This window comes from Sorex fumeus, unplaced genomic scaffold (genome assembly GCF_029834395.1).
Source record: "Sorex fumeus unplaced genomic scaffold, SorFum_2.1 ptg000042l, whole genome shotgun sequence".
NCBI classification, from domain to species: Eukaryota; Metazoa; Chordata; class Mammalia; order Eulipotyphla; family Soricidae; genus Sorex; species Sorex fumeus.
This window is the reverse complement of record NW_026606099.1, coordinates 8,623,802-8,632,845: the sequence shown is the minus strand read 5'-3', so window position 1 is coordinate 8,632,845 and position 9,044 is coordinate 8,623,802. Positions and strand designations below refer to the sequence as shown.

At 49.0% G+C, this 9,044-nt stretch overlaps 1 protein-coding gene across 1 annotated transcript; it reads left to right on the top strand.

Moving 5' to 3' along the window:
* Positions 1–2,427: 2,427 nt before the first annotated feature.
* On the top strand, positions 2,428–8,140 carry KRT1 (keratin 1). Its single transcript, XM_056120246.1, has 9 exons — positions 2,428–3,006; positions 4,097–4,311; positions 4,890–4,950; positions 5,196–5,291; positions 5,462–5,626; positions 5,732–5,857; positions 6,590–6,810; positions 7,606–7,640; positions 7,734–8,140. The coding sequence occupies exons 1-9, from the start codon at positions 2,428–2,430 to the stop codon at positions 8,132–8,134; spliced, it is 1,899 nt and encodes a 632-aa protein (XP_055976221.1). The 3' UTR covers positions 8,135–8,140.
* The last annotated feature ends 904 nt before the right edge of the window (positions 8,141–9,044 follow it).

Genomic DNA, 9,044 nt, shown 5'->3' with positions numbered 1-9,044 from the left:
AGCCCCCTCAAAAGCCTTATTTCAAGAGTTCCTGAGTGGTTAGAACTCATGGGTATTCTTAGTGGGGTGGCCCATAGAAACTGGGGTGATTTTTAGGTTTTCCTTCTGCTTCTGGTGTCTCTCCCTTCTCATGGGAGAGGCTCTGTGAACTGACTATGGATCGTTTGGTGGGTCCCGGCTTAGGTTTTTCCCTGTGTCAGCTTCTCGGGGGATGGAGGCAGGACTCATTTCAGATGTCTGTTGTGGGATGGAGGGGAGAGAGAATGGGAGCACGCATGCAGGTACACATCCCCACCCCTCCAAAGTGCTAGAAGGAATCAATTGCGCAGAGATCGGTTTCATGAGGGAGTGTGCTGAACTAAAGGCATTTTGAAGGGCTGTCAGGGATGATTAGGCAACTATCATTAGCACTCAGACCATCCCAGATCCCATTGTTCCTAGTCAGGAACAAGATCTAGATTACTCATCCTTCCAGAGATACCTGGTGTGGCAGCCCAAGGACATGAGTCTGGGGACAGAGTCCTCACAGCAATATCATGGTGTGGGGGGAGCGGAGCTGTGGAGAGATGAGAGGAGTCCTCTCTGGACGTGGGGGTAGGGAAGGACCTAGGAGAGGCAGAGTAGGCTCCGTGGTGAGGGAGAGGGCTGGTGAAGGCTAGCCCTCAGCTGTCCTGGTCAGGATTCCAGGAAGCTTGGCTGGGTGGTCTCCCCAGCTTCCCCTTCTCTCAAAAGTTTTGTCTTCCGTGGTAAAGACTTCCAACAAGGTGCATGGCTGACCCCTTCAAGCTGCCCAGAGCCAGCCAGTTCGGGGCTAGGCTTTCCTCACTGAATCTCCGGGGGCCTGGGGTTCACATGCAACATGAACAGTCTGTCAGGCTCTGAGAAGGCTCAGAGTGGCAGAGCTCAGGTGTTCTTAGATCTCAGAGCCTCTGCTCTCTATTAAGACTGACCAGAAGAGGCTCTCCATGAGAGCCGCTGGGGTTTCCTGGGCTGCCATAATGCATGCTGAGTGTTCTTCCACTTAAACTCTGACTGTCCACCTTCCCCTCTTCAGAGGAAAGAGAAGAAACTTTTCCTCAGCACATGAGTGTGCATGAGGTCAAAAATTCAAAGGGATGACCAGAGCTTCCCGTGCTGTCTGTCTTGCAGGCAGTGGGTGGCACATCTCAAATTCAGCTGCTGTGCTGGTACTCCTCACAGAAGGGATCCTGGGACACTCTAACTCAGCGTATTTGGTTTAAATCCCAAATTTCCAGCTATGTGAATGTGGTCAGGATATTGAAGATCTGTTACCTCATTTTAAAAATGGGTAGAATAATAGCATGCATCTCAAAAGAGTGAAGAGAAGAATACATGGAAAACCAGGGCTTGGCACACGGTTAGTTTTTGATACATGTTAGCGGGAGTTAAGAGTATTATTATTGTCCAGAAATAATGGCCACGTGTCGACCAGGCTTTCCAGACCCCAGCACCGCCCTCCCTTTCAAATACGTTTACACGTTTCTCTCCACGGAGTCTACTTTGAAGCTTGAGCTACCTGTCAAGCCTCTCTCCTCCCTTTGCTGAGCTAAATGTGTGGACTCACTTCTATCCGCCCATCTCCCTGCAGCTCCTGTTTGCACCTGTCTGCTGGGGCTGGTGTTTCTGTCTCCCGCCCTGGCCTCTCTTTGAGCAAAGGAATCAGGGAAAACTTAGAAAAGATTCCATCTTTCTCTTTGGGTCCTTCCAGTGCACCTGTCTGTCCATCCATCCAGCTTGGAGATAGCTTCTCTTTAAATATCCATGCAGTTATAAAGTTTTCATCTCATAAGAAATAACTTCTCTCACGTGTTCACTTCAAGTCCCGGTCTGTGGCAGGGGCCATCCCCTGGTGTGCTCTGGGATCTAGAAAAGGCAGGGCTCGGAAGTGGGGCAGAGAGTTGAGATTGGTCCACCACCTCCACCATCTGCTAAGATTCGAGCAGGGGCGACAACTCTCCTTGCCAAACCCTAAGGGAGAGTGCACCCCAGTGCTTAAAGGGCAAGGCTGGAAGGGAATGTATGAAACTTTGTGAAAGAAGGTGATGAAACATTACCGAGAAGCACCAGGTGGCAGATGTGGGGTCTTATTTTCCCAAAGTCGCAAGTACTTGAAGAGAGATCTTGTCTGATAAAATGATTACCACACCAGTGATCTTGCATACACTGCATTTTTGAGAGCCATCCTGGGAGTTAGGTGTGTAGTGTTTATCCGTATTGTTGAGGCTCGTAAAAATCTTGTATGGCTGCAGGCAAGCCAAACCCTTGAGAGGCACCACATCCCGCTGACTCGAGGACCAAGCCCAATGGTACTCCCTGTATATAAGGGGAAGTCTCTGAGCCAGAGACAGAGGAGTGTTAAACTCCTTTCCTGTCTCCTCTTAGCTCTTGATTTTTCTCTAAATCAACATGAGTCGACAATTTAGCTCTAGGTCCGGGTACCGATGTGGAGGAGGGGGCTTCAGCTCTGGCTCTGCTGGAGCTGTCAGCCATCAGCGCCGGACCACCAGCTGCACTATGCGCCGTAGTGGAGGAGGAGGTGGTGGGAGAATGTTAGGTGGAGGATGTGGTGGTGGTGGTGGTGGTAGTGGTTTTGGAAGCCGGAGTCTTGTTAGTCTTGGTGGCAGTAAAAGCATCTCCATAAGTGTGGCCAGAGGAGGTGGCCACGGTGGCTTTGGGGGAGGTAGCTTTGGCGGTGGTGGCTTTGGAGGTGGTTTTCGCAGTGGGGGAGGTTTTGGTGGTGGTGGTTTTGGCAGTGGAGGTGGCTTTGGTGGAGGTGGTTTTGGAGGTGGTGGCTTTGGAGGCGGTGGTTTTGGGGGTGGATTTGGGCCAGTGTGCCCTCCTGGTGGCATCCAAGAAGTCACCATCAACCAGAGCCTTCTGCAACCCCTCAACGTGGAGATTGACCCTGAGATCCAAAAAGTCAAATCTCAAGAAAGGGAGCAAATCAAGACACTCAACAACCAGTTTGCCTCCTTCATTGACAAGGTGAGTATCTGCTTGGGGCCTGGGGACAGCTTTTCCTGGTCTTTTTGACACTGGTAAAACCAAGACATGTTTGGGTTGGGACTTCAAGGTCTTGGGTTGCATGATTTAAAGGACATTTTGTGGAACTGTCTTCTAGAGGTATGTGAAAATTATGCTTCTGAATGATGCTAATAATGACTAAACTCTTGGTCAAAGGAGTTTCAGCTTATACAAATGTGGGTCCATTCAATATCACTTTGAGGGGGGGTTGGTTTATAAATTTAGCTCTTGAGCTGAAGAGGGACTCACATCTGTTGAATGAAGATCCCAGAAATGGGTCTAACTCAACCTTCTAGAGTGGAAATGAGAAGCCTAGGAAGGTCTTGCTAAGCATTAAAAGGGAACTGAGTGGGAGTTGAGTGCACTGGGACACAGCACAGTACTGTGTCTAGCAAGTCAGTATCACATGGGTTGCTGTCAGGGGGATGATTCCACTCCTGGGAATTTTATAGTGATGTTGGGTCAGGGTGAGAATAATTCAATGTACTTATGTTTTGAAGTTTCTGTTCTGAGAATATACAAACTTTTGGGTCCATTGGGTCCACTTTAACTTGTGCTTGATAATTAATCATTTCAACTCAATATTTATCCACAATAAAATTGAAATTCAATTTTGGATTTTCTCAACATGCTCATCAGCTGTGATATGCTCAGAAAATACAAACCAAGGTTTATGGCAATCTACCTAAAACACTATGGGAAGACGAATTGCTTAAGTATCACATATCTCTCTCACAGTGTAATTAAGATTGTCATTTCCCTATGTTGTTTCTCTGTGCTATTTCTCTTTGCAATTTATTTCTTTGAGCTACTCCCTTCTAAGGTTACACTGAAACAAGGCTATACTTGTTCTCAGGGAAACACAACCTTCTCTGAACAGAGCTTTTTTATGATGATGATACTAGCTTAACAATCTCTGTCATGGCTGGAAAACGAGGAATTGAAGCTTATCTAATAAGATCCAGCCTTGGAGTGCAGCAGCCCTTGGTTTGCAAGGACCATAGATCCCATTTTTGCACCAGTGGGTAATGATGGGGTCTTGTGTTCTCAGGTGCGCTTCCTGGAACAGCAGAACCAGGTGCTGCAGACCAAATGGGAGCTGCTGCAGCAGGTGGATACCTCCACCAAGACCCAGAGCTTAGAACCCTGCTTTGAGTCATACATCAGCATGCTGAGAAAGAAGGTGGACCAGCTGAAGGGCGACCAGTCTCGGATGGACTCCGAACTAAAGAATATGCAAGATATGGTGGAAGATTACAGGAACAAGTAAGGGAATATGACAAGTCTTGATTTTTGCTTGAAAATATACCCAGAAAAACATAAGCTAAGATTTTGAAGATCAGTATGTGTTTTCTTTCTTTCTTTCTTTCTTTCTTTCTTTCTTTCTTTCTTTCTTTCTTTCTTTCTTCCTTCCTTCCTTCCTTCTTTCTTTCCTTCTTTCTTTCTTCCTCTTCCTCCTCCTTCTCCTCCTCCTCCTTCTCCTCCTTCTCCTCCTCCTCCCCCTCCTCCTCTTCCTCCTCCTCCTCCTCCTCCTCCTTTTCTTCTTCTTCTTCTTCTTCTTCTTCTTCTTCTTCTTCTTCTTCTTCTTCTTCTTCTTCTTCTTCTTCTTCTTCTTCTTCTTCTCCTCCTCCTCCTTCTTCCTTCTTTTTAGATTATGTGCAAATCAATTTGTTCCTTACTTTCTAGAAATAATTTGGTGGTTTTGTTGCTCAGAAGGAAGGGAATACTTATGGTGTTTCTGACTAGAAAGAGGAAAGCAGGGATAGATGATGCTGGATTTAGTCTACAGACTGAAGGCCTTCCCAATTCTCTGGTTCTCCTAATCACTTCTGGTTTCCTTGTAGGTATGAAGAGGAGATCAACAAGAGGACAAATGCAGAGAATGAATTTGTGACCATCAAGAAGGTAAGAAAATTCTGTAGATTAGACCCCATTTTGGAAATCTATAGAAGAGGGTCTCTGGTTAGGAAATAAAAGTCATGCCTGCAGATAACCAACAGCAGGTGGCCATGCAGGCCCTGTGGTCCACCAGGAGGAGAGAACTTTGGAGTAGATTCCTCTGATCCTTTCTGCCTATATAAGCAGTTCTATGATGGTGACTAGAGCCTGCCCTGGGGAAACTAGGAATTATTTTTCTTGTATTCCGCTAGGATGTGGATTCTGCTTATATGACAAAGGTGGACCTTCAGGCCAAAGTTGACAACCTTCAGCAGGAAATCGAGTTTCTCACAGCACTCTATCAAATGGTAAGTCTTCCAGTTTCTACTGAATTTTCCCAAATGGAGAAAAATTTAAGCCTGAATGTCCTACTGCCCAGAAGAGCTGGTGTATCTTCCAGCTCTTGGCCCCCTCTCTGCCTAAACTGTTTCTGGTTTCTTTGAACATGAAAAAGTTCCTGAACTATTATGTCTTACAGGAGCTGTCTCAGATGCAGACTAATATCAGTGAAACTAATGTCATCCTGTCCATGGACAACAATCGGTCCCTGGATCTGGACAGCATCATTGCTGAGGTCAAGAGTCAGTATGAAGAGATTGCACAGAGAAGCAAAGTTGAGGCTGAAGCCTTGTACCAGACCAAGGTGAGGGGGAAAAGTTTGTCTTGCTGTTTTGTGTTATCTCTTAAGTTTGTGTGCATAAGGCAGGGTGCACTAAGTGCATCGAATGACTTGCTCCCCCTTCTTTAGTATGAAGAGCTCCAGATTACCGCTGACAAACACGGGGACAATTTGAAAACCTCAAAGATGGAGATTTCTGAGCTGAATCGCATGATCCAGAGAATCAGAGCTGAAATTGAGAGTGTCAAGAAGCAGGTATTGTTTTTTCCTTTTGGCCCTACTTATATGGGCAATCCTTACTAACTGGAAAACATTCTTTGTGTCAACTCTTCGCACCAAGGTTCTGTTGTTCTCTCAATTTCTTTTGATGGCTATGCCGGTTTCCAGAATTCAGTTCTCTTGCAATCCTAGAGAAACTCGAGAAAAAGACCCAGTAGAGAAAGAGATGCCATGGTCATGAGTGACCTAGGTCAGGACCTTCGTGAGTTTTAGGAGTGAAATATAGGCAGCCAGGAAAGTTTGGGACTAGGCAGTTAGAAGAATGTCAAGTCTGTAGGACTCAGGCTCAAGAATCACCTTGAGGGCTGGAGCGATAGCACAGCAGGTAGGGCATTTGCCTTGCATGCAGCCAACCTGGGTTTGATTCCCAGCATCCCATGTGGTCCCCTGAGCACCACCAGGAGTAATTCTTGAGTGTGTAAGCCAGGAGTAACCCCTGTACATCGCCAGGTGTGACCCAAAAAGCAAAAATTAAAAATAAAAACAAATATAAATAAAATAAAAAAGAATCACCTTAAAAGGCTTGGCAGGAAGAGGACACAGTGACGTGTTGTCTGGAGGTAAACGCATGAGAGGATGTACGAGTCCAGGTTCTCTCATACCCAGACTCCTGGCCCACTGGGCTGGAGGAGGGATTGTGTTGGGATGGAAAGGTCAAGATGGGTTAGTCGAAAGGAGAGAGTCACGTGCTGTATTCTCCTTTTTCAGAACTCTGGGCTGCAACAGTCCATCAGTGATGCAGAGCAGCGAGGTGAGAACGCCCTGAAAGATGCCCAGGGCAAACTGAATGAGCTGGAGGATGCCCTGAACCAAGCCAAGGAGGACCTGGCCCGGCTGCTGCGTGACTACCAGGAGCTGATGAGCACCAAGCTGTCCCTGGATATGGAGATTGCCACCTACAGGACCCTCTTGGAAGGAGAGGAAAGCCGGTGAGGAAGGGCCCCTGGGGGTATTGGGTGCAGTGACGGCTCCCTTCCCTGTAAGCTGGCTGGAGTTTAGCAGCTTGTCCTGGGAAGGCAGGAGGATAGGGAGATGGCTGACTATCTCCATGAGGTGCTGAGATGGAGCTCACTGTCCATGGGACTCGCTCAGGTGTCATCTGCTCCCAAAGGTGCCTTCTAACTTCAGACTGGCAGCAAAGCTCTGGTCTGGTTTTATGAAAACTTCCCAAGCTAAGAGAAAGAAAGAAAGAAAGAAAGAAAGAAAGAAAGAAAGAAAGAAAGGAAGGAGGGAGAGAAAAAAGAAAGAGGGAGAGAAAGAAAAAAGAAAGAGAAAGAAAGAAAGAAAGAAAGAAAGAAGAGAGAAAGAAAAGAAAGAGGGAGAGAAAGAAAAAAGAAATAAAGGAAGGAAGGAAGGAAGAAAGAAAGAAAGAAAGAAAGAAGAAAGAAAGGAAAGAAAGAGGGAGAGAAAAAAGAAAGAGGGAGAGAAAGAAAAAAGAAAGAGAAAGAAAGAAAGAAAGAAGAGAGAAAGAAAAGAAAGAGGGAGAGAAAAAAGAAAGGGAGAGAAAGAAAAAAGGAAGAAAGAAAGAAAGAAAGAAAGAAAGAAAGAAAGAAAGAAAGAAAGAAAGAAAGAGCAAGCAAGTCACACAAAGCCATCCAGGGGGTCTCAGAGGGGACCCGCTTAGGCCCTGGTGAACTGGGTGAGGTCTCTCAGCGCAGAGCGGGGGAGAGGGCTTGGAGGGCGGTGGGGGGAAGGCAGGGGATTCACTCTTCTCTCTCCGCCAGGATGTCGGGAGAGTGCACCCCCAACGTGAGTGTGTGTAAGTACCGGGGTGGTCCCAGGGGGCGGGGGCGGCTTGGCGGGGGAGGCGTCCGGCCGGACAGATTGGAACTAACTGCGCGTCCCCTTGCAGCGGTGAGCACCAGCCACAGCAGCATCAGCGGCGGCCGCAGCGGCGGCGGCGGCAGCTACGGCTCCGGCGGCGGCGGCGGCGGCGGGTACCGAACCGGCGGCAGCGGCGGCGGCGGCGGCGGCAGCGGCGGGTACCGCACCGGCGGCAGCGGCGGCGGCAGCTACGGGTCCGGCGGCGGCAGCGGCGGCGGCAGCGGGGGCCAGAGAGGCGGGTCGGGAGGCGGCGCCGGCGCCGGCGGCGGCAGCAGCTCCGGGGGCGGCCGGGGTTCGGGCGGTGGCAGCTCTGGGGGCAGCTTTGGCTCTTCTGGCGGCCGGGAGTCCGGCTCTGGGGGCAGCAAGACCACCAGTGGCAGTTCCAGCGTGAAGTTTGTGTCCACTAGCTACTCCCGAGGGCCCAGATAGAGCCTCCTCGCCTGTTGGCTCGCCCACTCCGTCACCTACCCACACCTGCAAGGCAAGAACAGAGCTCCATCCAGCCTGGGTGGAGAAAACAAAAAACAAACCCCCCAAAAAACGCTATGTGTAGTTAGTCGGTTCCTCCCGCCGGTTCCTCCCGCCGTCCCCAGTTCTTTCCTTTTCTGCCTACCTTTCCAAAGAAGCTTTTCCATCTCAGTCCCTCCCGGCTAGGACCCTGCTCCGTGCTTTGCCCAAGACCTAGATGAGCAGTGACAGGTCGTGCTATCACATTCCAGAGCACCTAAGTCAGCCGAGGGGGGCTGCTGGGACCCCAGGGTTCTCCCCCACAGAAACCCCCAGTCCCAACAGCGCCTGTCACCTCCCTTTTCTTGCAGGCGGCTCTGTGCTGCTTCGGTTTTTGTACATACGGTGTAAGCAAATCGTCTTTTGTGGAGACGGCTTGAACTCTGCGTGTCCCTGTGTTGCTGCAATAAACTGCATTTGAAATTCTCAGAGTCTCTTCTGCCTTCATTCATGGTCCTGTCTACCCGGGAAGGGTGGTGGCAGAGGAGTGTGTGTGTGTGTGTGTGTGTGTGTGTGTGCGCGCGCACGCACGCTGTCTTGGGAAACACGTACCCCAACTGGGCAAATGGAGAAGCAACACTGACCTTTAAACACTCTACACCCTCTTTTTCTTCTTTCCCTTTTTCTCTTTCAGGTGTCATGATTTGCAGTACTGTCCATGATGCTAGGGGGTGTTCATGCTTACAGTGCTCCAACACCATACCCTTTGCCAGAACCTCTATCACTGTCTCCGTAAACACTTCACATGCCATTAGAACATGGGGTGCACATGTGGGGTGGGGGTGGGGGCAGACAGAAATGGAGAGACAAGGGTAGCGGGTGTCTTCATCAG